The 27,976-nt window shown below is 44.9% G+C and overlaps 1 protein-coding gene across 2 annotated transcripts; it reads right to left on the bottom strand.

Moving 5' to 3' along the window:
- Positions 1-50: 50 nt before the first annotated feature.
- On the bottom strand, positions 51-26,654 carry HECA (hdc homolog, cell cycle regulator). Of its 2 annotated transcripts, XR_012651654.1 has the most exons (5): positions 26,260-26,654; positions 10,486-11,526; positions 7,175-7,329; positions 3,368-4,471; positions 51-297 (listed from the first exon to the last, which is right to left on the bottom strand). XR_012651654.1 is itself a non-coding variant. In XM_075035847.1 (4 exons), exons 1-4 carry the CDS (start codon positions 26,489-26,491, stop codon positions 4,307-4,309), a joined length of 1,593 nt encoding a protein of 530 aa, XP_074891948.1. In that variant the 5' UTR covers positions 26,492-26,654; the 3' UTR covers positions 51-4,306. The 2 variants fall into 2 exon arrangements, 1 of the variants encoding a protein (XP_074891948.1); XM_075035847.1 differs by having other exon boundaries at positions 51-4,471.
- Between the last annotated feature and the right edge of the window lie 1,322 nt (positions 26,655-27,976).

Here is a 27,976-nt window from a genome sequence, read left to right as displayed (position 1 = left end):
GGTGTAAGAACCTAGTCAAGAGAAGAAGGGGGAAAGAAGAACCCACACCATTAGCTGTCTGGTATTTATTACTTTTTAATACAGAGAAGTCACAACAAAATATTCTCTAACAACACACGCAAATGATATCATAACCAATTATTTTAATTTCATCAACATTCATTTGCTATGTACATATTCTTCCATCTGCAAAAGTGCAATCCAAGAATGTCTCCACAAGAAACCTTTATGGACAAGTATATTTTTCAGGGGTTTTCTCACCAGTGGCCTTATAACAACATGGTTGTCCTCAGTTACCTGGTACAGCAAAATGAAGAGTACATGGGAAAAAAAAAAAGAAAAAATAAAGAAATTGGGTTAGATGCCTCCCTTGTAGGAATATTCCCTATTTTCCCAACTAAATTAATTATGAATACACTGCTCACTACTGGAGATGTTAATGCAAATAGACTATAGGATAGTCTATAGGCTGGCTATAGAACACTGTAGTTTTAAATGACTCCACAGCATTAGGCAGAACAAGAATTTCAGGCTGTTCACCTTGGTAGATGTCAAATTACACATCAGCATGTAAAAGATGTCCATTGTGTTAGTTACAGTTATCAAAATTTATTTTTAAACATCCTACTGATGGATGAATTCATTTTTACACATCCAAAATATGAAGTCTATCTAAATGCAAGCCTCTCCTATGGAAAACAGAGTTAACTACTGGAAAGAAAAGCATTTGCACATGCAACTCCTATTACTATCACAAGGAGTATCGTGCACTTAAGAAGAGTACAATGAACCTCCAAATCCAGAGGGCTGTATTCTCGTTTACAAAACATATTTCAGGCACAATTCAATCTGACCATAGGCCAGATTAAAAAGAATACATAGCATCAGAAAAATGAAAGGTAATGAAGAACAAACTTTAGCCAAACAAGCAAAGCAAGCAGCTCCCTAGCTAGGGAAATAATTTCCCTTTTGACAAATTTAAAAGCTCATGACCGAAAGCAAACCAACTGTGGTCCAGCTGAACCTCTGAAGTAGCCATCAGGTCCCAAAGAAGTTACCTCTGCCTTTCTACTTAGGCAAAGCCCAGCTGAAACTCTCATGGCCGAAGGGTGGGCCTGACTGCTTGACTGGAATCTGATGCATCTTACAGAAAATACGCATTTTGCAGTAACCCAAGACTAGTTTTCAGTACCAGCAAGAAGGAGGCAAAGCATTCTCTACAAATTAGGGACAATTTACTTTGGAGTGAAAGTTCAGAGGAATCTTTCTGTAGCTCAGCTGGTTTCCACTGAGGATCATTTCTACAGTGCTGCAAGTGCTGCTAGCCTCCAGTTGAGAGATGTGTTTTGCGAGAAAATAGGCATTTCCTTAAGCAGTAGATAAGACTCACTTAACAGCAGAATTAAAAGGAAAAGCTGATGGAGAACTGAATTGTTTTCTTGGGTAGATTTGTACGTAACTCCTTGTCACTGCCAAGACTTTAAATATGCTTCCCCCTTCCTGTTTTCTCAGTCTGCTGCATTCTTGGTTTTGATTTGAATATATTGTACAACCTTTCATACACTTGGGATTTTAAAGCTGGCCAAATTCCCTTTTTCCATGTCTACTCATTCTTGATTGTCACACATACGTGTCTGGAGAGGCAGCTAAGTAATTAGAATTATAAATTAAGCTACTCTAAGAAAAGCAGATGAAGAAGGACTCCAGATCCCACTTATCCCCTACCATATGCATTGTACAGTGACACCTCCCCTCGCCAAGTGCATGAAAAAGTGGGTACGCAATGCCATGTAGCTCATGTGGGAATGAACACCCTAGACTCACGGCATGAATGACTGGCATTCAAGACCAAAAACCACAGTAACAGATGTATCCTTTAATTTTTCTCATTAACAGGAGCTTTGTCTTTGCTGTGTGATTTCAGGCCGCTGGAACAGTCTAGTCATTGTCTATCCGGTCTGGATCTGACGGTACTGCCAGGCAATGGAACTCCAAGCCTTGTTAGCCACCCTAACTCCATCAGGTTGCTCAACACACCATCAAAGCTGAAGGACTCATCCTCCCTGAGGAGTTAATTCAAATTATAATTTGATTGTTCTCCATAAGGGATATCTACACTGCACAGCTAACCAGGTTTTATCTGCTAGACACCTTCTTCCAGCCCAGGTATGCCTAGGCCAGCTCCTGCTCCTATGGGCAATGGTTGCGCTGCTGGTCCCACTGCAGCTGGGCTTGGTGTAACCTGGGTTTGTGGTAGCCACGGCAGGGCGGTGTTAGAACTCTCTCAGAGTCCTTCCCATAACTCTCCTTAAAAAGGAAACAGGTTTTCCCAAAACTCTCACAAACAGGGAACAACCGCACAAACCCCCAGGGATGTGCTGCAGACCCAAAACGATGCCCAGGAGTGAGGACAGGAGGAGGGGAGCGCCAGTGATGAAGGCTACCACAGCCTGCTAACATCGTTCTTCAGACCAGCAGCGGATCTCCAGTGTAACTGTACGAGATGATAGACCAGATGTGAAAGCCCAGATGTGAAAACCATTAACATGAGCTGGCTGGCTTCTATGGACACTACCACTCAAGATAGCAGTAAGTAATCTGTGCCAACATCAGTCCTCTGTGCAGCTTGAGTATTACTCAAAGAGTGGCTAAAGCTAAAAGGAGCTAATTCTGCAGTGAAGACAGCCAGGAAATAAAACTGTGAACTTGTCATTTTTATCCACAAAGAAACATGGATATTCAGTTCGAGTTTTATGTGCACATTAATTTCTTAACTTAGCAGAAAGCGTAATTCTCAGCCCAGCATATGAAACACTTTTTTGGCTTCTGATTTTTTTGTTTTCTTTCCCAGGGTGGCAGAGTATCAGGGCCATTTTCAAGATCGTGATTTCAACAGATGCACTCTTTAAAAAGATTCTAATTTGGAAAAACAAAAAAACTTAAGAAACAAAAAATAATCCCACATCATAAACAGAAACAAAACCCATACCTCTCAAGTGGACAAACACTCCATAAATACAGTATGGAGAAAAGCAAAAAAACCAAACCTCCTCTAAATCTCAATTGGTTTGAGAAACCAAGCAAAAGATTAATGACCTATTTTAAAAATTTTATTTAAGGAAGGGAGAAATGGGAACAACGAAACAACAACTGCAGAGTCTACAGGTCCAAGCCCTCTGATACAAATTCACTGCCTAATGCATAGTCTATTATGTACAGCACAGAGGCATGTAGAAAGTAAATACGCTAAGTTTGCTTTATTAAAAAGTCTCCAAGTTTTTAGATCCTGGACTTAATGCAATTTTGAAAGACAAAGGTGCGGCAATTAATTGTTTTAAAAAGCGATGCCATGTTTCGTACTCAGTACCTCTCAGCTCTTACAGGTCTGACGGCCCAGATCCCACTTCACGGTCCTCCTTCCACACCAGTCACACCAGTCCGCAGTGGGCAGCAAAGCCTCAGCCACAGCAGACACATACAAACACATCCTCATTCAGCTCAGCCTGTTCCTTCCCTAAAATGTCTGTGAAGAAACACCTTTAAATAAAGCATTTTAAGATCTCCAGCTTGTTTTGGTATGAACAGATGACCCGGCTGGGCACACGACAGCCCCGGTGGAAGCAGCACTATTGCCGTACGGTCCGTCAGTGAGGGCAATGCACATCAAACACACACGGCAGGAAGACACTATGCCAAAAAAAAAAATTCACTTCAAGATTGCATTTTCTGGCATACATTTACATTCACTTGTCACAATACCTTAGTTTACCCCGTCTCGGGAAATCTGAAAGAAAGCCTGCGGAGGCGACTGGCAGCACGGGGCCAGCTCCTGCGCCCATGGGAACCGATGCGAAAAGCTGAATGAATTCAACAGTAACAGGACTGTTTCTTTCCAAGGATTTCCCATTTCCACCGAGCTGGAGGGACAACAACCCTACACAATTACCCATTTTCCAACTGGACATATTTCTCCATCCTGTATGTCTCCCCACACCCTTCCTATGTATCCCGTATTACAATTATACAAAAAAATAAAGCCAAATCATTTTTAGCTGAACTTTACCCCACACTTGGGATATATTCAAAGGCCATTAAATTGGCTTGCCTCCAACCTTCACAGAGATCTTGTCAGGAGGATTCTGGTTTTAACAACAAGTATATATACATATTAATATGTACACAGACAAAGAAGCTGCTCTTTCAGTTAGAAAAGAAATTAAATTTCATCACAGAATGAATCCTATAAAAAGATATGTAATAAAGTTGAAATACCCATAAAATAGCTATTACTAAAGCAAAGCTTTCGTCAATAAGCCTCCAAAACTTTAAATGAAGAAAATGGCTTCACGAAGTGGTAGTCTAGATTTCCACAGTGAGGACACTGCTGGACGTTGCTGTATTCAGAGAAATACTGCATGCCAATCCGTACATCTATTACTGGCTTCCCACAGTGCTTACAGTTCAGCCGAGCCTGTAAAAAACAAACAAACAAACAAACAAACAAAACCCTTTTGAAATAACTGAACTTGCCTCTGAAAAAGAGGGTGTCACACGCAGCCCCTGCCCTGCCCTCCCCAGCAGGAGAAGGGGTAAGTCAGGGAACTGGCAGTAATGGGATCTGCTGGGAAGGACATTCCTCACCCGGACTGGTAACTCACACACACAATGTTTTTCACATGAAATACCACCACCAAATTCTGGAGAGTAGGTTACCTCCCACTCTGACTGACAGGAGGTAGAGGATTTTGAAGTTTATATATGCAAATGATTGTTTTGTGTTGTTTAATCTCTGAACCAATTCCTCAATGCCCAGCACAAAAAGTGCCGTCTCAATAAATCATTAATGAAGCCCTGAAGCAAAGAGAGAAATTTTACATTTGTGCCATGCCATTCAACCGTTTAGGTTGATGTTTGAACATGATCTGTCTATAAAATGTATCAGTATTTTCATCTTTTGGCTTAACAAATGTATAACTCAGTCTACTTTATCAGCATGGCATAGTACTGTATCACTTGAAGTATCTATTCAAACATTTATAATACGTACCAGGTCATACAAACTAAACATCAGTTCAAGCACACAAACTACTCTACAAAATCCAACTGAGAAAGGACCAACATTAACTGGGTGGATATGAGAAATAATTAAAGGTCAAGGGTAAGGACAGAGCTATTAATGTTCAGCAGTAACAAAAAAAAGTAAGTCTTCAGAAGAAATCTAGCTGTGAAACCCAGCCCATTTGATATAAAGAAAGCAACAGGCGGTGTGAAAGCTCAGCAGGCCGTTTGAAATACTCCAGAGAAGCAGAAGGGATTTGAGACCGTAAAGGAGTTGAAGAGTAAAGGTGGCAAATGAGCAGCGAGGGCCTGAGCTGTATCATAGCTTAACCCCACAGCCCAGTGCACTAATGAAAGCTTCAGCTCTTCACTGAAAAGAACAAAAAATTATTTTTTCAATGACAACCTTGATTTAAGGAATTTTCCTGGGATGAGGAAAGGAAGAAATTATTAAAGTACTATTACTGTTGAGACAAGATTCAAAAAGAAACAAAGCATCAGCTCCACAGCCATCTGCTCTGCTTGAAAAGCAGCAATTCTCTGAAGTACAATCTAGTAGGGCATGGATTTGTATGATTTTCTTAACCAAAGTGTTGTTTTCTCCCTTGCTACTGTCCAGTACATCAGCTATCTGTTAGGAACCTGGCAGTGGCTGCAGTTCATTATCCTACATGCACATTTCTGATGTATAATTAAATATTTTGAAATAACGTATGAAATTATTCAAAATAGAAATTAGCAAGGCAATTCGGAGTTAAATTATATACCGTATTTCAGTGTCATTCGTCTGTATGCACAGAATCATCTGTAACAATCATGGTGAAACAATAATGCATATTATCTGGCAATCACAGTCACTGCAGCTAATGATTTCATAGTCAGTTCTATTACTTACCATGTATTGTCACACTGTCCATTAATCATATAATTAAGGCTCTTGTATAATGAGACCTTAATTTTTGTCTTGTACATTCAACAGAAGCAATTCAGATTTAAATTTGCTGGCTTTTACAGAGCTAGCAAGTCAGCATCAGTGTTTTATCTTTAAAAGTCCCTATTTTTAAAGAAAAGTTACTAAATTTGGAGGCAATATCTCTGTCCCTAGTTATAATTGTTATCAATGTCATTTTATCCAGTAGCAGCAACTCCACTTGCCTTTGGAGCAACACATTTTGGTAAATACGTTACATTTAAAATAAAATGGCGTTTCGCATATTGACAAAACTGTATTTTAGATTGCTCTTAAGCACGCACGTGACCATGAAGTGATCACACTTTGAATCAGTGCATCTCTGCGAGGCTCCTGTTCTCACCCAGTAACAAAACCTGCGTGTCCGAAGGCAACAGCCCGCTCCCGAGCATCCCGAGCGGACCACTGAGCCGTTCCCAGACAAATGCTTTCTCCATGGCTGTCTACCCCTACCTACACAGCAGAGGTGCTCTGCCCATCACATGGACAATTCTCTTGGATGTTGACAACGCTGCCTGTGTCTACTCTGGAGTGAGCCCAGGCCTTGGATCTTTCTCACCCAAGGCATAAATGAGGTGAGCATTTAATGAAAACTAAACCGCTTCAGGCTGTGGTGGAGCACCGTCACCAGAGTCAGTCGCAGCAAAGATTGAGGAGAGCTGGGTAATCTCCAAGCACAAAGGCTCTTTAGGCCCTCCCGTTCCCTTGGCTTTTTTGCTACAATTATCTTATGATAAAACACAGTTCAAGCATCTAAGAGAAACCTGAATACATGAAATATCTGCTAAAATTGTGCAATTGTTATTAAAATACTACTGTAATTATACCTGATGCCAAAGATACTAGGACAACCCCTAGATCATCCTAAGGCATCGGATTCAATTGTGGATGCACTTAAAGGGGCTTTATTTAAAAACATAAGTAATAACCACTGACCATGGCAATGGTCTTTGTCTAGCTATCGGCCTTTGTGCCTCCTAAGTTAAGACAAAGGGACACGCACTCAGTCAGCTTTCTTGTATTGCACTCATAGGCTAGAAAAGAAGGATGAAAGAAGAGAAGGGAGAAGAGAAACACAAACCTTGGCTTTACTTATCATCAGTTGGAATTTCACCTTACGAGTCTTTATATACGTATGGTACTAACCTGACAACAGGGAGATGCTGCCAGAATATCGTAGGTATACATAGTTCCCAGCTGATGCCAGCTTCCATCCCATCGGGACTTGCACTTAATGCAGATAATTTTGTGAACCCCTTCTAAGCAGTCTACACAAACAGCATAGAGGTGCATAAGCCTTCCTGTGGACAGGAAAGACACTTCTTAAGGAGACTATAACAGAAAATTAAAACAGACATTTCCTGCAATGTGTTATCTGCCCTTTAGTGATAGAAATCACACCTTATTAAAATCTTTTTTTTTTTTTCTTAAAAAAAGTGTGAACGATAAAGTAAAAAGTGTTTCTCTATGAGAAATACATAGGGCTTGACTGAAGCTATCTTCTATGGATGCAAAACTCAGGAATTAGTCATCACCCTGCCCACCCTCTCTTCCTCCATTTGCTGGTAGACCTTAGTAAAATATTTTATAAAAGGAGTTGCTTAAGCTCCATGAACAGATGCCAGATTAAGCTATATGATCAGCTGCAGTGTTTCCAAAACTAGAATTGTGCCCTAGCTTCCTCCCCACCTGACAGAAAAAGCGGAGAAGTGCTGAACCTTATTAGCAAGCTGGGTACAGATTCATTTAAAAACTTGCCAAAATCTTCCAGCAAAGAGGGAGCTGAGGACCTCATATCCTCATGGAAAAAAGCAACAGCCAGAAGAGCAATTTTCTTTCATGTACTTTTTCCTCAATGTTCATTAACTGTAAGTATATTTTAAAGCATTATATGTTACACATACACAGACTTTAACACGCCGTTCAGAACTATGAATTTATCCAGCTCTATCGTGACCTTAGGCTCTGTGTGCACAGTGACTTTCAAAACCCCAGTTACACTGACTTCCATAAAAATCAAGCAGCTCAGACTTGAAAATGAAATATTTTCTCTACATAAATGTGACTAAACTCACCAGTGCAAAATCCAAGATGCAAATTTCACACAATACAAAAAGGCCTACACAAATTACAAAGATCTGGCATCTAGATTATGCCCGATTTGTAGTGATTGAATCAATTTGTAGTTTAATAGCTGGCCATTAGAAGTGGGCTGACACAGGGTACTAATTCTGTAATATACCATATTTTGCACTGCTATGTAAGACAAAGCTAAGAAGTAGTGCAGCTGTGGATCAGCTACAAAACAGGACTGCATACAGTATGTGTTTATTTTGGATTGCAACTTGTGCTCTTTAGCATCAAAGTACTGAATACATCATAAACTGTAATTCAATGAACGTACACATCTTGTATGTCTTCTAGATAAAAGGGAATAAAATATTAACAATTTATGATTAGTCCATACTAGACACTTTCAAAATTAATGGTTTGGTTTTTAACTTGTTTTGGGTTTTAAGCCAACTATTTTAGAAAAATGGGAAGAAAAACCAGATTCTTCTTAAAATATATACAAAAAATAAACTTGCTAGTATGAGCTGGTAAAAAATTGAGTTAAAAATTGAGTTACTCCACATTGGCATGTTCAGCTCTAGAAAATGTGATGCGATAAGACTAAAGTGCAAATATAATAAACTCTGTTCCTAAAGTGAACACTTAAGATTGGAGACATTCAAATAATTCCACACACAGAAGTTTTGTGTTGTGCAGGAAGATAAAATAATTTTCCCCATCTAAAGTTCTGCACTGTTCCTGCACATTAAAATACTGCATTACCCCACCCCTTAATTTTCAGGATCTTTGTTATCTAGGAAATGAGGCACCCAGTATCTTAAATATGCCTGAAATAAAGGAAGTTATTTTCTGTACTGAAGAGAAAATAACACCCTGGAACACCACCTTGCAAGCTTAATTTCATTTCAAAGAGTACTTCTGACAATAAACCGTTTTACCCAGGACAAGGAGGTAAAAATTTTAACAATTAATTATTCACAGCATCTTGTCTGAGCAAGTTTTTCAGATGTATTGTCCAATGGGTAAGCAGCAATTAACTAAAAAAAAAAAGTCATTTCGCAGTTTCATTCTTAGTGGCAAACGTTAACAAGTGATAAGTTTCACTATTACTAAACCAGCTATTAGTACTGATAAAATCAGAAGCACATCGTGCATGTCTCCCCACCAAAGCAAATAAGTATTGTTATCTCACATACATATATTCTGTTTATGCTGGAGCTTTTTTAGATTGTGTATTGGCCTATCACTTTTTCTCCTTAAAATACATTAGGCAAGACAGAAACAATAATGTTAGCATGAATACAGTTTAGTGACTTAGTGCACAGTGATTTAAGGAAAGAAAAAAAAAATACAAAGTCTGTTGATCAAAGGAATGTTACATAACACGTATTATGACCATGCATGGGATATAAAAAAATTTATTGAGGGAAACTTAAATGTTAAAATACCTCTCGTTAATGTCTTCCCAACACACTTTTCAACACGTAATTCTATGTTTTTGAACACCAAACTAGAATACTTTCTCTGACTTATTTTAGCCATGCTGACTGCCAGCAGGCTGCAGGACAGGTATGTTTTGCTGCGTACCACCCCGATCACTTAGTTTGGGGCACAGCTTTCAGAAAGAGCTGAAGCTCATCCCAGCCCACATCCATTTGCTTCTCTAGGAGGAGAAAAGTAATACGTGCCTTGGTCTCAACTCATCTCGGAGCTGGGACACGATCAGGATGCAGTCCAAACAGGCCGGAGTTTGGAAATAAGTCTAAGACCCTCACTACACCATTGCTGCTTCAACCCACCATATTAAAAGCTTACTTTTACTATCTCCAACCTTTCCAGGCCAGTGTTAACATAGGCCAGACTATAGTCCTTTCCATACAAAAAAAAAAAAAAAAAAAAAAGTTTGCTATAAAACAAAACTGATATTCTCTAGTCTGAAAGCAGATGAGAGGCATCTCATCTCACCAGTGGTACAAATACAACTTTCACCCATGCTGCAGCACAGCATGCTTAAATTAAAAAGGTTGTTTAAAAGGTTGATGTATATCTTGCAGTAAAGCTCACAATAGATAAATCAGCACGCACACGCTGCAGAACAGATTGGTTGGAAAGCCTTCCCGTGGTCTACCTAGAAACCAGATGAGAAACCTCTTAGTTGTAAACCCAAGCACAAGGCACGGATCTTTCTACACAGCATTTGCTTTTTGTAATTCCTTCTAAGCGTTTCGATCTGATCCACGTGATTAATTTGGACGTGACTTCAAGCCTTACAGAACTGCTTAAAAACGCAGAACCGGGATGAAAATCTGTAATGGGGGGGACAGGGCACAGGAGGCTGTTCCGTTATTTAATGAAACCTAGCATGACTGACAGACAACCTGTACCTTGAAGGTGACAGGGAACATCATATTCAATCTCATCGTGTCTCGATGGGCTAAGGAACAGGGTCCCGTCCACCAGCGGAAACTGTTCAAACACTGGCAGCGCCCTGTGGCACAGCGCACAGTTTACAACGTTCCTGTGGCTGGCACTAAGAGCAGCAAGGATGAACTTCCGAAGGTCCTCCCCTTGGCCCACCTGGGCATCGTCTTCCATCCGCACGTGGAAAGTATTCAATTTATGCCTGGGGATGTGAGTAAGCAGCTCAGACAGATCGAGCCTTCTCAGAAACTGCACGGGGGCATCGAAGTGTCCTGATCTGTGGGCCTGCAAGCCAGCCGCCCCGTAATCAAAATGCGTGTTCCTGAACATGCCCCCACCAGCCATGTTCTTCTTATGGGGCTCCAGGTGAATGGCGTTCTTCAGGAACTCCCCCAAGTATCGGGAGGAACGAGGGCCGCTGAAATGCGTGGGGGCAAGAATGGAGTAGCCGGTGGGTGGGGACTGGCCGGGAGAGACACAAGGCGAACGAACGGTGTAGCCACCACCCATGACGCCCTTCTCCTGGGAGTTCTGCCTGTCCATCGAGTGCCTCCGCTGGAGGTCGTTACTCAAGCCTTTCTGCGGCTTGTTGGCCGGCCTGCCCTTCTTGGCCTCCTCTGCCGACTCTGCCATCGACCTCCCCGTGCTCTTCTCCAACACTGATTTTTTCTTCTTATCATCCTGCATCCGCTTCACCTGGTACCAGTCAGTGTCCTTCTTCAAATGACCCTGCCCACAGCGGCAGGAGCAAAAGCGAAAAGCCAGGTCGTATCCCTTCTTTGTCCACATGTTTTGGCGACACTGCTTTTCATTCCAGCTCCTGGCTCTGCCGATGCAATTGAACTGGACGAGAATGCTGCTTTCCCACTCGTAGAAGCACTGAAGGTGCATCCAAGTGCTGTACGGACAATGCTCGTTGTTGCATATAACCTTCTGGTAGTCATCCTTCTCCAGGTCTACCGGCCTTCCAAAGCTACAGATCAGTGGAGTAGCACAAGGGGCTTCTGTGGAAGATAAAACAGATATGTTAATGACTTAATGGCCCGCCTATTGCAATACTCCTTTAAACACCATGCCAAATATGCACACGAGCTCTCACTCGTGATCCATATCATCGAAGGGCCCACAAGCACTAGCTCTGGGCCAGGGCAAAAAGCAGGTTTTGCCAAATAAAGGTAAGCAAGTCAAAGGACATACAGAAATGAGGGAATAAAGAAAGAAAATGACTTTACAGTTTGTTTAATATTCAAAGCACCTCAGAAGCATTAGCCCTCCTCAAGCGTTTGCGGATACCGTTGCAAGGCCTCAAGAAGTAAGGAGAAAGCTTTGTGGATGTTTCTGCAGGGTTGCTTTGAAGCCTGAGAGGCAACATGGGGAGAACACACAGAAGTGTTTGTTTGAAAAACAAGTAGGCAATACAGCCTGGCTTTGCGATCACAGGGAGAGGTAGGAATTGGTCTTTTCTTTGGGACTGAGCAAGAGACAACAGCTAGGGAGAGGAGGAGGAAGCAGAGGACTTTGAAAAGCAAGACAAACAGCTTATGTTGCTAGTACAAAAAAGAGGGCCTTCATTACACTGCTCAGGCAAATATAGACTACACTACTATCACTGACCTCCTGGATAGCTAAATTTCACAAACCAAATAGTTCTGCAACACAGACAGGTTAAAAAAACCAAATGCCATGTGGTCTTTTATCAGCAAAGTAGCAGCCTTTGCTATATCCTTGAGCAAAGAACAGTTTATTTCGACTCCCTCACTGCAACGATATCAGCTTCTACACAAAAATGCTCTACAAAAAATGTTCTGCATTTATGGACCAATGACATTTTCCCCTCCCTCACCGAAGTACCATGGACTACATATGACTCCCATTTCTGGCTGCTCAGTTGCAGCTGGGAGGCACAGAAAGAACAGGAAATTTTCAGCTGGAGTTTCTATTAGATCTTAAGAGTTTCTAATTATGAAGTTTTTAGATGCTTACTCAAGTATTACAAATATTTCTCCTCTGTATTTCTGACTTCCTACTTCCTCCACCAAAAAATACTGCTCCAACAGGGCTGGCAGGCTGCCTTTTAACCTCTGTATTGCTGCATTAGCATACTAGCAGGCTTCTTCAGGGTCTTCCATGGTCAAGCGCTGTCTCACCCCGTGTGAAACACAGCAAAGGCTCCCTGTAGTTCCCCAGTCTCAGCCAGAGCTCCCGGACTTGCAAAAGAGGTACACCGAGCCTTGTGGAGACAGGCTGCCGTGACCCAGGGTTTTTTTTCCCTAGGACTTCAAATTTCCAGCTGATAAGAAGGGAAAAAAACACTACTCAGTTGCATTGCTTTTAATCCCGTTCTTGTCACTGCCAGCACAAATAATACAACATAATTTGCAGCAGGATGATAGGTTTTACACTGCTACATTTACTTTTACTCAGACTCTCAGCAATAGACACGCAACCCATCATCACCTGTCCTACAGCAGCAATACACAAACCAGATGCTTTACAACAACAGATCTTTGCCAGACTAGTGGTTTTGCCCCTTCCCGACAAGTTTTTGTTAAAAGGCTATAAACAAACAAATGCAAAATCTTCAAGGTTTCCTTCAGTAAATTCAAAATTACGGTAGCTCTTAAGACTTATCTGCCCAGAAGAGACGGGCACAAAGAGCATGAGAAAATTTTCCCGAGCTGTTCCCTGGAAGATGCCACATCCTCCACCTCATTTCTCTGCCTCCATTTCTAATGCCAGAAGCGGCACAGTTGCAAAAAGAATTTCCTGCAATACCTGTCCTTCAGGGACTGGCCTGCAAACTGCAAGCAAAGCACATTCCCAAAAACATTCTCTTAAAGCAAAAAAAGCCTATTTCATTTCAAAATATGGACTTTTTCAGTCATTAAAAACAAATTACCAAATGGGAGAGAACAGAGATAAGAGAGGCTTTCCCTTAGGGACTCTTTGGAAGTTGCTTCTATACATCTGACACCTATATTCTTACTAGTTGTCTCAGGTCTCTGAAAAGCCCACTAAGAACATGCAGGTTTGGAGATGTCTTTGAGAAGCATGAATTTTATTGGCTACCAATGACTAATTTTTCTCCAGGTTTTTTTACTGTGTATTATTGAATATAATGTCATTGGCAAAGAGCAAAAGTGAATGATAACTTATCTGGTCTGCAACAAAATCTGTCAGTTTACCAGTTCAGGGAGTCCTCTCACCCATTCTCCCAGACTGCAAGTCACACTATGCCACACCAAGCATCTCTGAAAAGTTTTTCTTCATTGTCAGTCATTCTTTCATCATATTTAGAGCCTGAAAGTATAGTTTGCAATTACAGGATCCTTATGCAATTTATCTCAGAGAAGCCAGTTAAACTGAAACCATTAAAGGCAAGTCATCCGAAGTCAGATGTGCAGCAAGATACCGGAGGTCCCAACACGAACAGTTCTCACTTATGCATTTCCTGTATTCATCTATTTTGGTACATATTCCTTTCCACCACTGCCAGGAGGTAGGAAGAACATGCCAAAAATCCACTTATGCTCTCCCTGTGTTTTGGAGTGCAAATGTTTGAACAGTCCCAGGTATAATTAGAGCTGACAGCCAAGAAAGTTACTATACAGACAAGTTTAGAGATCTCCACTTTACAATAAAGACTTTACACTTCTTCATCCATACTGGCATAGTTAACTGACTAAAAAAGAAAAGTGTTTCCTTGATTAGCCTTTGAACATGTTTTTGGGTTCCTTGATTAGCCTTTGAACATGTTTTTGGGTTTGGATGCAAAATCATATGATCTCTAGCTGCCTGAGAAGTTTACAGCCTCTTCATTATGTGGACAAAAAAATGAAATTAATAAAATAAGTGGCTGAAATACATCAAAAAACACCATAGCCTGTGTATTCCACAGAACATGTCCACAATTATTTGATTATGAACACGCGCTAGGTGTCTAGAGGCTATTGTAAAGGTGATTTTCAACAGATTTTTTTCGCCCTTTCCCTGGTTGGTCAGTGGAAGGACTGTGGAATGGGATATTCTCCAGCTTCTCCTTAAGAACTTATGGATGCCAGATCACCTGAGGAACCTCCCACACAGCATACCTACGAGCAAGAAAAAGCTTCAAGTTTTGGACAGCAATGTCTTTTTCAACATTTAAGTCAACTAGATGACTACAAAGTTTTCAGACATTCCCCCATCTGATCTTCTGTCTACTCAGTGTGAATTGGCTGGTCACACAATCACCATAGCAAAAGCAGGTCTAGAGCAGCTGGAAGAAAGCAATGGGGTGAAGAAGAGCCTTCCCCCATGCAAAAGACTCCACCAAATTGTTAAATGGTGGCACTGAGATCACTTTGGAAAGCATCATTGCTAAAAGGAGAAGCTGGTCCCTGCTCACATCTTCTAGAGACTCACCTGACATTTCACTACTCTCACTGCAGTAGCACAGGAATCACTCTAGAAAACCAACAGGTCTCTCTGCCACGTTGCCATGCTCCACAGCAAGGTTCATGCCATGCTAGTCAAAGCAGCTGCTTTCACTGATACAGGTTTGTTATTACAAAGTCCGCTGATTCAGAGATGGCCTTGATAAAACCGCGACAGTATTTCCACAACAGAAACTGAAGAGCCCAGCGCGGCTAATGAAAGCTGTCTCAGTTGAAAGTTCTACCACTTCTGTATTATGCCCATATTTAAGAAAGCAGAAAACTCCACTACCCGAAAAGTGTATAGAAACGTCAAGCCAACATTTGGTTCTGTCTAATATTTCAAATTCCAGCAGTCTATCTGTACAAAACAGACAGTGCAGGACTGAACATCCCTTGCAGACTTCTCTCCATTCATGTCACCTGCCAAAAATAATCATGCCACATGTTCCTACATAAAGAATAAATGAGAAACAGAAAACAAACCGATTTTTTGTGCAACTTTCCCAGGTCACAGCAACAGATTTGCCTTAGGAGCAAAACAGATAGCATTCAGATCACTTAGTATGGGTGCCACATTAGCAAATGTGAAGAGCTCTTCCCATCAATTCACACCCTTGAAAGTGCTCTGGGTTATTTAATCATCATTTTATAAATGAGACAAAGCACTTATTACAGAATTACAAAACTTTAAAAATTCTTGTTATCAAGCCCTTCCATTTCCCGTTAATGAGAAATGCATTTTGAGATTATTCTTCAAAAAGTCAGAGCTAGAATCATCGTCTTAATGTTTTATGATAACAGTACAACAATTACTGTCAAGAGAGACAATAAAGGGGAGTAAATAGAAATTCACATGGCTAAACTACCCATCCACACCTGCAGCCTCAAGCTGGTTTGTCACCTAGATATAATTTGCTTCCAAGTAGCTAATAGTTCAGCAGATTTCTGGTTTCCAAAGTTATGAAATTGAACTTCAGGAAAAATGGAAGATTACCAGGTATCAGAGCACCATCCATTCTCCCAGTAGACCCTTCTGAAAGAATGCCTAAATGACCAAAAAAGTACCTCTCAGTTTCAAGATGGTTTTCACAGCCTAAGGGAACAAAACAAGACAGCGTGCAGTTTTGTGTAGCAGAATGGCTTCGACGTTCAGACACAAGTGCACAGCTGTAACAGACAGGCTGTCGAGTTGCAACTGCAGTTGCACGCTGCTTCTTTCAAGAAGTTACATTTCCACATAAAAAAAAATAACTGTTTTCTCATATTCCACTATTCCATAGTGATTTTGATCAGGAATTCTGAAAATAGTTGCAAGGGGCAAGCACATAAGTGTCCTCTAAAACAGAAATAACATACATTATTCCAAACATATGTACATTTGAGAAAAGTTAGTTCATTGTTTAAACAAGGTTATGTTTTATGTTTGACTGAACTACCATAAAATTAACTTTTCATTCAAAAATGAGAACATGACAGAAGACTGCAAGGAAGCTCGTTTAGGTGTTTGGCTTTTTCTCAGTTTTTCTCAGTTCAGGTTTATAAACATTAATAAAAGCCAGGAATAGAAACAGACAGTTGAGATAGATCTCCTTCAAGAAAAGGTAGAAACTGGTTAATGTGGGGGTTGTTAATAAAAAAGAAAGAGGATATATGAAGACCCCCCTTCCCATTTTATGACCCAAATGAAAGCAGCAGAACAACGGCTGCCTGAGGAACTTCTCTCTGGTGAAGTAAACGGAGGAGAATGTTGTTTACTTCTGTTTACACACCAATAATAAAACCAAAGATGCACCCAGCAAGCCAAATGCAATGACTCCACAGCTTCAGTTTCATGACTGCTCTCATTTGTTCCAAGTCTTCAATGCAGACGCCTAAAGCAAAATTCGCTCTTCCCCCGCCACGTTCCCACATTATCCATTGTGTTAAGCACCAGAGTTTTTCAGTCAGTGGACAGAAACAGATAATTATTTCCTGTACTCATCAGCGTAGGTTTTAGCTCACCGCACAGACTTGCGATTGCTGGTAAAGCTCAAGGGAGGTGTTAAACATGTGAGGCTGGGGGCAGAGGAGAGAGAAGCGCGGTGTCTGTTGGAAGAGGCAGCCCTACTGTTATCTTAAAACAACTGTCAGGCGACAGTAGGTTGTTATGGAACTGGAAAAAGAAATTATCAAAAAAAAAAAAAGGTAAGGTCCTGGCACTGGATCGGCTGTGAGACACTGACTATGCCTTGCTTTTGGTCTACCGTTACTCTAGCATGACATCATCTATGCCAAGGACACTTTACTTGCCAGCACATTACCTAGGCCAGAAGAGTACCTGTGGGACACATACTTTGCAAATCAAGCACTTTAACCTCTACCACCGCTTTCCCATGAACAGTGCTCTCTTCACAACCCTACACAGCTAGGAATTGTTCACTCCGCCAGCGTGAACCAGAGCTGAGTCATTTCTGTGGAAGGCTACTCCTTACCAGCCATCTGCATGAATCTTCTCAATTTCCTCTGCCATCAGCTTAGCTTTATTTTAATTGAAGTCATACAATATTATTGTGCTAATACTGTAATGCAGCTGTAGAAAATAAACCACCAAAACAACAACGAAACAGACTGAACAGAAAACTTGTATTACTTGCCCAATGCGTTTGCTTTGGTGAACCGTGGAATACAATCTAATATGCAAAAGATTACCAAGATGTGACAAAATGGTATTGCCATATGCATAACTGGTTAAACAGTACAAATAATACAGCAATACAGAAATGATCATCCACCTTCCTAAGAGCCTGAATGCAGCAGGAAGAATGCAATGGGAAAAGTGTTTTACAAGTGGATCCAAAAGGCAGGCTTGGATCCTCAGTGCAGCAACAACAAATAACAGCCGATAAACAGTGAGAGAAGTCTTTCAAAACAGCTCGGCTCATGGCTTATATTGATAACACTCACTGATGATGACCAATGTCTCTCCAAAACTACTTCAGCAATCTTTGCAGACTGATCAAGATGAAAGTCCCCAGTCATTCTCCAGGAGGAAGGGGAAAAAACAAGACAGCAGTACCTGGTAAGCCGCCTAAAACACAGGCTTTCTTCTGTGTCACGAGACTCCCTCTTAGGTTTTTAGAAAGAGAAGCCAATGTCAGTCGTCCATCTTCAGTGAGCAACTGAGCTCGGGCTGGCATGACAGCCAGCACAGACCCACCTGAACCACCCTCTGAGAGCCACTGACTCCAGGCAACCACCCATCGCCACGAGAGTCTGGCTGATAGCTTTCCACATGTAAGCACCTACATATTGACAGTTACATGCCAATCTGGAGCTCAGTCCTACCCCCAGGGGCCAAGTAGGTGCAGCCAATATTTATGCTCAGACGGGACTTAAGGAGAACAAACCCATAAGCAGCCTGGCTCTCCTTGGCACGCTTACCCTATGAGCAAGATGTCACTAGTTTTATCAGGTGAGGAGTCACCTTCCCCTAGAAAAGATTTCAGGTAACTTGGAGCAGCTAAACCCTAGTTCACCTGGGAATTCAGATAACGGGACTCCTGGGGGGCTCAGTAGGTGCTGGAACCATTTCCATGCATTTCACTTAGGCTGACTTCACGCTTGGCCTCCAAGGGAGTCTCTTCACCAAAAAAAAAAATCAAAAACGAAAAAGGCCTAGCAACTACACAGCAGTGGGAAGATGCCATGGAAATCATAAAGGTTTAACTCATACCTGCCACGTTAACACCTTCTAACTCACAGCAGAGTCAGAGCTAGTGCCTGTTTACGAACTCAGCAACTAGCACGTGATACAAAGTCAGTTATCTGTGGCTCTTAATCAACCACCCACTCCCAGCTCAGCCATCACCTCACCAAAGTAAGTCAGAAAGTCAAGAGCAAAACTGTACCAGCTAAGGAGGATAAGCACTTACACGTGCACAATAGTTCTGCAGTTTGCTTACACAGCCATCTGTGCTCCAAGCTGGACCAACTGCCTACACCGCTGAAACCCATCACGAGAATTCACACGGTCTTGTAGAAGTCACCATAATCTGTACAGTTATCATGTAGCCAACTTAGCCAACTTCTTCCCATTTAATACCTGTCGTCCAAACACAGAGAACAACTCAAGCACCAGGTCTGGCTTTTGCTTAGGATATACAGACCCTCTCTGCACAGGAGAAATCTTGCCCTGGCTTGTGCTGTAATACCCTCAGTTCAACTGAAAATATCACCAGTTCACCATACCAAAGAGAACAGGCCTGAGCCTCTACCTCTATCAGCACCAGGACAACTAATGCCAATGCACTCCTGGTACTCCCACATGAATTCCGAGTGGACTTAACCAGGTCAGGCGACAGTTGGTCCTCTGTGCCACAAGCAGTCCTGCCCGGGCCAGGAAAACTCCTCACACTCCTCGGCATAGGGTGGATTTTTCTGGTGACCTCTATCATGGTGAATGCAGAGATTAGTGACTAGCTCAGGACTGGTGGGCATTGCCGGGTTTTGAACATTGGCTGTTGCCTTGTCCGCACATGAATCATCCTCACAGAAAAGCATTTCCACCATTAAATTCTCTCCCTGTAGCATACCAATAGCTTTTAATACCTCGAAATATTACAGAAAACTAATGCTGGTGCCTCGAGAAACAGACATCCTAATAACTAAAGCAGACTCTAGTGCACCTGCCCCAGAAGTTTTCAGTGGCGAATTCCAACTCATGCTGGGAATAAAGAGATAACTGTGGCCAGCAGTAGATGTCCTAATACCGAGCACAGATGTAAACACCGCAGGCTGGACTTGCCCAGATTCAGAGCCAGCTAGCCAAGAGACCCAGTCCAAAAGCAAAAGAAGGGAAGAGAAAAAGGAGAAAAGGTTGAATCGAGTGGTATCAGCACCTCTTTTAGTTTCAAGTCTAGGGATGTTTGTGCCATTGGTCTATCCTTCTCAAGTTTCAATATGACAGACAGCATTTTTATTTCCCACGCTAAAGGCTAAAGAAGCCAGTAGGAACTCAGTGGGAAACAGGAGATGCAGTCCCCCTTGCTGCAGTACCCAACATCTCTGCAACATAGCAGGTCCTGAGTGCGGAGCTGTCGGTTCCAATAGACATCTCCCTCACGGTGCTGTGCTGGCTCCCAGCCCTGCCTGGGTGCCACCTTTGGCATCTGTACAGCACCCCTCGACTGTACAGGGCTCCCAAAATGGGTATCGGTAGCACCGAAGTGGGGACGGGGAGTGCCAGGCACACTCAACAGCCAGGCTCTGATCAAAGCTACCTCCTCTCCCAGCAGGCATTCAAGACAGGAACGGCAGCAATATCCCTCCCAAGCCCTGGAAGGAGGACTGATAGACTCTACCATTGCAGGAGAGACAGAGAGAAAGAGATAAAGGCTAAAGTAAATGCTCTCAAGATAAATGTCACTGAAGTCTACCGGGAAATGCCAGTGCTCCACTCAAAATCCCGCAAGCTTTCAAAACGGAATTACCCACTCCAGTGACTAGATTACTGCTTCAAGAGGCCTCTGAAATCATTTGAATTTCTACCCAAACTGTTTAAAGAAAGCCCATGCCCTACTAATGCTGTTGCAATTTAGGCACTTTGAAGATTAGCTGGAGTATTTTGCCCTGAGCTGGATGCAAGGTTTACCTCTATTTTTTTTCCCTCCCATATGCTGCAGGAAGAAAAGCAGAGAAGGACGGACATCTGCCAGTCATCACAGTACTTTAATATCAAAGGATGTCTCAATATGCAAGGCTGTAAGGGAGGCTGAGGAAAACTTACAAATGTCTCCAAGGACTAGAAATCGTTTTGTCACTACTTGTTAGATCACTAGGAGGAAGATAGGGGATGAGTACAGACAGAGTAAAGCAATCAGTTCAAAAACTGTATTTCCTCACATGAAACCTAACAAACATCAAGCCTAACCCTTACTCATGCAAGCACTACACTTGAGCAAATGACTAATCACATGAATACAGAATGCCGTCAGGGCACTGATAACCATTTTGATAGCAAATAGCTGTTAAAAAAAAATTAAATGGGTGTGTACTTGCTTGCATGAAAGGATTGTATTTATTTTATTCAGTAATACCTTAGACATGATTCCATTTGCAAAGATTTGCAGAACATGAATTGCATTTGCTACAAAAGCATGTAATTGCCTAGTTTTAAAAATCCTAAAACTAACATGAAGTCCTTTCGAACCTGATTTGCTTTGATAGAGACAGTCAAATTTGCATTCGTTTCTGCAGTTAGAAGAACTCAATGGAATTCTGAAACAAAATGGTTTTCCTTTAGAAAATTAATAGGTATTAAATTTTGTAGTCACTGCAATAGAATAGAAACTTAATTTTCCAGGTGGTCTCACCGGTATCAATGGGACTCCCTCAAGCTAAGTAGTAAGAAGGTGCCAATACTGAACGTCACTAGAGTGCCAAACTGGAACTGGATGTTATATGCGGCAGGGAACATTTGACAGCAAGTATTAATCCATGCTTAAATACTACAGCAATTCATGCTCTAAAAATACATTTTTAAATTAAATATCGCACTGACAAATTTTCTGGCCCTCTTTAACTATCCCACCTCCAGGACATAATTTTTTTTTATTTTTTTTTTTTAATCTTAATTGTTGGCCAGTCACAGCTTTCAAGACATTAGTCACTGTTGCACTGACTGATTTTCTTCTTCACACACTTGTCCTACATTAGCATTTTTATTTGAAAGTAAATCAGTCTTAGAAATTTGTGAAACCCAGGTGAAGCGTGTGCAAAAGCACGGCTGGGCATTTTAAACCCCGGTAACTACAGAGAAGTTCGGAGCCCGGCCAGCGCAGCGGGCACTGCTCGCACAACCCCTTGGCTGCCGCGGCAGGACCCCCACCCCAGGAAACCAGGCTCCAAGGGAGACCTACAGCAACCACCTCCACCAGCTCCCCCACAGCCTTTTTTTCCCCTGAAGGACACTCATGCTCGGGGATCCTGTATAAATCTGACCTCTGGCAACTCCACCTGACAACCCACCGACTCACCAGCTCTCCGGCTCACCCATGCCGGAGAGGAAGAAGTATTGTCTTAAAGCAGGTGGCCAATACACCGTAAGACAGTGATTTAGAGTCAGCTATGCCATCTTTTTTTAGTTTAATTTAGCTGGCTATAATGAACCCCATGTTAAAGGGGGAAAGCACAGATAAGGAGAGCCAGCTTCTCCCTTTCTCTCATCTTCTCCTAGCACCAACGCTAGAGAGACTCGAGTGACAGGGACAAGGCGATGAAGCAGCAAGATGCTAAGACAGCGACATTCAAGAGGAGGAAGAGGACTTGGGTCTACTGGACAATGAGTCCAAGAATGGAAACAAGGCAAAGAAAATGGATGGAAGAAAGAATTTTAGGGTCAGAAACAACTACATGTGGAGACCAGAGCAAGAAGTTCCTAGGGTAAAGGGATAGAACGGCTGGAGCTGATGGTGTAAAAGGGCCCAGGCTCAGCGAGGCAGAAACAGAGAAGGAATTTGCCACTCAGAGCCCTCAGATCTGAAGTAAACCCTGTGGATTTTCCTCTTCTGCTGCTCAGGGCAAAGTATCCATAAAATGTCTTGCCCCCTCACACTCATTTATGCCTGCAGATGAAGGTAACCAACTACTGCCATTAGGAACGCCGGTAATCCACAAGGCTGGAGTCAGTGGGGTAAGTGCACAATCCCATGGAGCTGCTGGTGTAATTTTACAATGATGACAGCTCAGATTTTCCAGTTTGGTTAAGACAAGTAACCCAGAAAATTAGCTAGAAAACTAAAAATTTATTAGGAATATCATTCAACCACTCTGAAGACAGGGAATCTAAGAAATTAGGCTTTCTGTGACAACGCATTTCAGTTTCCCTGTGCACTGCAATACTGTTAAATTAGCCCATCCCTCCCACCCATGACCTGTGCCTCATTCAGTGCAGAAAATGGATGCACTTTGGTCAAGAAAGATTAATCTATCATACACAGAATTCCTGCTTGGTCTGATGGAGGAGATAGGAAAGGAAGGCACAGCTACAGAACGCGAATCCTCCTTGTGGGCATCATCCCAATTCCTGCTGAAAAGTTACAGTGCAAGATGGAGAAAAGCCATCACATCTGGTCTGTGGTTATGCTCTCTACCTTCCCAATCCCCACATGGGAGTCTAGAACGCTTCGATTGCAGTTTGAGCTCTGAACATACAAAAACTAAAACACTACCAAAAAAAGCATAAACCGAGGCCTTCCTGGGGCAGGGGGAAAATCAGCCTGCATTTCTCAATCATCATGCCAAAAATTGACTGACACTTTGAGGGAAACTTGTGCTGGGATGGAAGCTAAATTTGTCAAAATGTAAAAGGGAACAACACCTTTCCACTGTAAAAGGGTGCTGCAACAGCAGTTCTGTATCACATGGCACCACCAGTCAGAGTTGCACAGAGAAGCCCAGAGGAAATTAAAAAATTCTGTTTCATTATGGCACGTGGATGGGGGGCAGAAACAACACATGGACCACCTAATGAACTGCAAAGACTTAAAAAAAATAAATCTGAACCACTATCCCTTCCCTGAATGAAGAAGGGTCCTGATGAGACTGCGTAATTAGACTGTCACACTGACCTCATGATGCAAAGCCCAGGTTTGCAGAGACAATCTTAATTTTGCAATTATTAAACCTGCTGCTTTCATCTCTGCATACTTCTGTCTTGTCACATCAATGAAAGAAAACAGTTTATGTTATTATGATCATCTACCGCTTTTCCAGGGTAAAGATAGAGTAGGAGAGCAATAATACTAGGCACATTCAAGTTACTCTAGAACAACAGACAGGGACAAGGCAGGAGAGAAGAGCGAGCCCGGAGACAAGGGACCCACAGGACTGGTGAGCCTGGGCAGCACGAGTCAGCATGCAGCTGCACGGTCCAAAAGCAGCACAGCAAAGGGCTTCCTTGCACCCAGCACACTTAATCAGCAACCTAGATAGTCTCCCATGAAAAACCGAGAGTTGACTGTGTACAGCAGAACTCGATTAACCTCACAACTCACTGCAGCAGGCTGCATCCTCCATAAACTGCTTAGTGATCAAGTAACCGTAAGTGCGCAGCCTCTTACAAATGTCTTGAGTCTAGTAATGGGATACTTGCCTCCAAGGCCCTGGCTACACTACATAGCTTCATTTCAGATTCACCAGTTTTGAAGACTTGGGGGAATCCATTATCATCATCTAATCTTTTCCTTGCACGTGAGAGCTGGATTCCCAGCTCTGTAGCACGACAGGCGCAGTTTCTCCTTTCATCTCCTGAATCAAAACTGTTGAAAGCTTTGGACTTATCAGCGAGAATACAATTTATGAAACTTCCAGCTCAGGATTATCTGATGGGCAGTAGCCGACGTAAAATAAAGCTAGCAACCACATCTACTCCTCAGCCTTTATGATTGCCTGAAATGAAAGATACGACTAGATAGGCACAGTGATCCTATCAGGGCAAAGATCAGGTGTGCTGACCAGGCACTTACTGCAAATGCCGAAGCCAACGCTGTACCTCTGTCGTGAGGGGCAAAAAAAAAGGGGAGGGGGAGGATTCGACAAAAGAGTCGAGGATGTTTCTGGCCACTGAAGTCGTATGCAATCAGGGAGAGAGAGAATAAAGGAACATCTCAGGTTAGCTCTCAGACAGGCAGCCTTAACTTCTGAGGAAGCTGGCCAGCACAGAGGAAGGATACGTAAGGTACCTGGGACACACGGTCTTACGGCTGAAGAAAGCTGACAACCTGTGCAGCCAGCAAGTTGCACCACTACCAGTGTTCACTGGCATCACCTTCAGTGGCATCTGCGCAAGGAACAATACTTCATTATCCCCATGCAAAACAGCCGCACCAGAAACCCACTTCCGCTTTCACTTGCGCTTGAGCGAAAAAAATTTGGAAACACTGTTTCTCTCCACCTCAAAAGCCAAATAAAAGCCAACAGTGTCATGCATAAGACGCCACCTGCAAAGCGGATGTAGCACATATTACATCACCAGACTGAAGTTATGATAAAAATGCTCTAGAAAGTCTCTAACTCCTGCTAACCTTTCTGGTTTTTCTCCCCCTTGTTCACTCACTTAGAACAAAGTCAAAAAAAAAAAAAAAAGAAAAAAAGAAAAAAAGGAAATTCTAAGCATTCTCCATGATTCTCTAGAATAAGTAATACTCTTATAAAAGCAGTCTGGCAAAGATCTTGCGAGCTAAAGTGATTCATAATTAATTGCTACTATTTCTAAGGAAAAGTTTCCATTAAATAATCCACGGGAATCAGACATCTTGAAAACCAAAGTAAGATTCTTGGAACTACCTTTGGCTAACAGCAGCCAGGCAAAACTGCCGCCACAAAGTATAAAACCAGTTGCAGCTACCCTCCCACTTTTTCCAAAGCATGGAGAGTAAAAAGCTGAAGTCCAACTTGGGAGGGGAAAAAAGTCAGGAGTAGGGACTCTGCGCCGCAGTTTGTAAATCTAGCAGCAGAATTAAGATGCGTGGGGTTTTTGCTTAGCAAAACGTGTAATAAAATCCTAGCCAACCTTCAGTTTTAGCCTGAAATATCATTTTGCAGCAAGACTATCCCCAAACACGGAGAGCAGCGCAAGTTTCTTCAAGATAACACCTTACCAAAACTGCCCCGAACCGAAAACCAACCCACCGACCAAAGGCAGCGTAAAATGGTTGATGAAAAGTCAGTGTACTACCCGGAGAAACCCAACTGCTCTGCAACGACAAATGAAACAGACCGAAAAGTAGGACTCCATTTTTAATCACGCTGAAATAAAGTCGGGAATTTTCAGCTCGGCACCGCACCAGCCGAGACGCGGCCGGAGCCGGCGGGCGCTGCGCCTCCCTCCCTCCCTCCCGCCCGCCCGCCGCCGGGGATGCGCTCGCCCCCGCCCCGACCGCGCTCCCGGGCGGGCGCCCCCCGCTCCCCCCCCCGGCTCCGGCCCGCAGCTACGGCAGACGGGCGCTGCGAGGCGGGCAGGCTCCCGCCGCCCGCGCCCCTTTCAGCACCGCCGCCGCGGAGGCCCCCGCCCTCCGGCGGGTCACCGGGCGGGGACATCCCGGCGAGCAGCCCCCCGCCCCGCCGCGCGTTTCGGGCACAGCCCGGCGGCGGCAGCGGCGCGGGGCCCCGGGCGGCGCCCGCCCCCCTCCTCCCCCGGCCCCGCCGCCGCCGCCCCCCCGGCACACCCCCGCAGGTCCCCTCTCGCCGGGCGCTGCCCCCCGCGCCGCCCACACGCCCCCCCCCCCGCCGCCTGCGCCACCGCGGGCCGCCGGAGGCCGCGGGGCCCGGCCCGCCGCTCACCGCTCTTGACGTCTCCGGGCGCCGCGCCGCCCGCGGCCGCCGCGCCGCCCGCTCCGCCGCCCGCCCCGCCGCCGCCGCCCGCCGCCGCCGCTCCGGCTCCGCCGCCGGCCGCGGCGCCGCCGCCCGCCGCCGCCGCGGCTCCGCCGCCCGCCGCCGCCCCGTTCTCCTGCTCGTCGCCGCTGCTGTTGGCGCGCTTGTTCTTCTTGCCCTTGCCGCCCTTCTGGTTCGGCATCGCGGGCCCGGCCGCCGCCGCGGCGGGGCGGGCGGGCGGCGGCGGCTGCGGAAGGCGCCGCCGCCGCTACCTCCGGCTCATGGCGGGGCCGCGGCGGCCGCGCTGCGCTGCGCCGCGCCCGCGGTGGGCGGCGGGGCCCGGGGGGGGGTGGGCCGGGACGGGGAGGGCGAAAGGCGTGTCCCGCTCGGCCGGCCGCCGCCGCCCCGCTTCTTCCCGGAGCAGGCGCGGGCGCTGGCGGCAGCGGAAAGCGGAGCGCGTTGGGGCGGGGGGGGGGGGGGGCTGGGGCTGAGCCAGGCGGGGGGAGCGGGAGGGGCTTATCGGGAGAGGGAAAGCCCCGCTGCCGCCGGAGCCGGGGGGGCGGGAGGGCGGCAGCGCCTCCCGGGAGGGGTCAGAGCGCGCCCCGCCGCCGGGGGCCGGAGCGGGAACCGGAGCGGGAGCCGAAGCGGGAGTCGGCCCCCCCCGCCGCCGGGGCGGGGCGGGCGGCCGCGCCGGGAAGCTGCCGCCGTGGGCCGTGCCGCGCCCCGGGGTAGGGCGGCGGGGGCGGGGAGGGGGGGGACACACGACGGGCGAGCGGGGGAGGCGGGCGGCGGCTCGGGGCCCGGCGGGTGCCGGGGGTCTCCGGGCGCGCTTCTCGCCGGAGCGCCGGCCCCGGCCCGCGCGGTCGGGGCCAGGGTCCCCGCCTCGGCATCCCAGGTGGTGTGGGTGTCCAAACAGCTGGAAAACGTCACCTGAAGGTGCGGGAATAAAGGGCGGGGATCACAGTAATGCGGTGTCGTGCTTGGGGGGGGGCGGTTAAGGAGCAGAAAGCCTTGCAACATTACAGCCCCGACTGGAGGTTTTTCATCTCGTGTGGTTACCGGTAGGGGTAGCTCCGTGGGTGACAGAAAGCGGGGGTGATCCTTTAGGATACGAGCTGGATGAAGACTGCCAAACCGCTGTGCGCGCCCGGAGCGGAGCTGGAAGCCACCGCGCCTCGGCAGAGACGTTGTGGAGGGGCAGCAGCCTCGGCTTCTGCAGGACTCCGGGCTCGGTGGGAGGCACTGCGGAAAATCGGTAACAAATATTCGCGGGATTCCTCTACCCAGGGAGGCGAGATGCTGCCAGTCACCTGCAAAACGGCAGCCCTCACGACATGCCTTTGCCTGGCCGGCGAGCAGCGGCTGCCCGCCCCTAAGTGTCACCTGCTGGCGTGCTCACCTTGGCACCTACCGGGTTATCCAACTTGAGAATAAAAAATACAACCTGTCGTAAGAACAGCGCGCCAACTCCCAGGCTGAGCAGTTATTTTGAGCCTGGCAAGCTTTTCCTTGCACAGAAATTAACTTTCTCTCCTTCTGACCCAGATCCTGCAGATTAGGTTTCCCTGATTTCCTTACGGAAGAAGTACACAGGCGTGCAAGAATGCGCCTTCATAGAGCAGTTATGGTTAGTGGTCTGTGACCGATCCAGGCTGGGTGGACAAGAGTTCGCGTGAGCTGCCTGGGC

This window comes from Buteo buteo, chromosome 9, assembly GCF_964188355.1.
Source record: "Buteo buteo chromosome 9, bButBut1.hap1.1, whole genome shotgun sequence".
Lineage (NCBI taxonomy): Eukaryota > Metazoa > Chordata > Aves > Accipitriformes > Accipitridae > Buteo > Buteo buteo.
Note: the sequence above shows the minus strand (reverse complement) of the source record. Positions and strands in the feature narration are given on the sequence as shown.

What these genes read in the sequence shown, in the direction of transcription:
- HECA (XM_075035847.1), bottom strand. Translation starts at nt 26,491, where the DNA reads ATGCCGAACCAGAAGGGCGGCAAGGGCAAGAAGAACAAGCGCGCCAAC. An exon ending in TGTTCCCTGTCACCTTCAAG is followed by an intron (nt 7,330 to 10,485) that starts GTACAGGTTGTC and finishes TCCTGTCCACAG; the next exon opens with GAAGGCTTATGCACCTCTAT. An exon ending in CAGCATCTCCCTGTTGTCAG is followed by an intron (nt 4,472 to 7,174) that starts GTTAGTACCATA and finishes TGTTTTTTACAG; the next exon opens with GCTCGGCTGAACTGTAAGCA.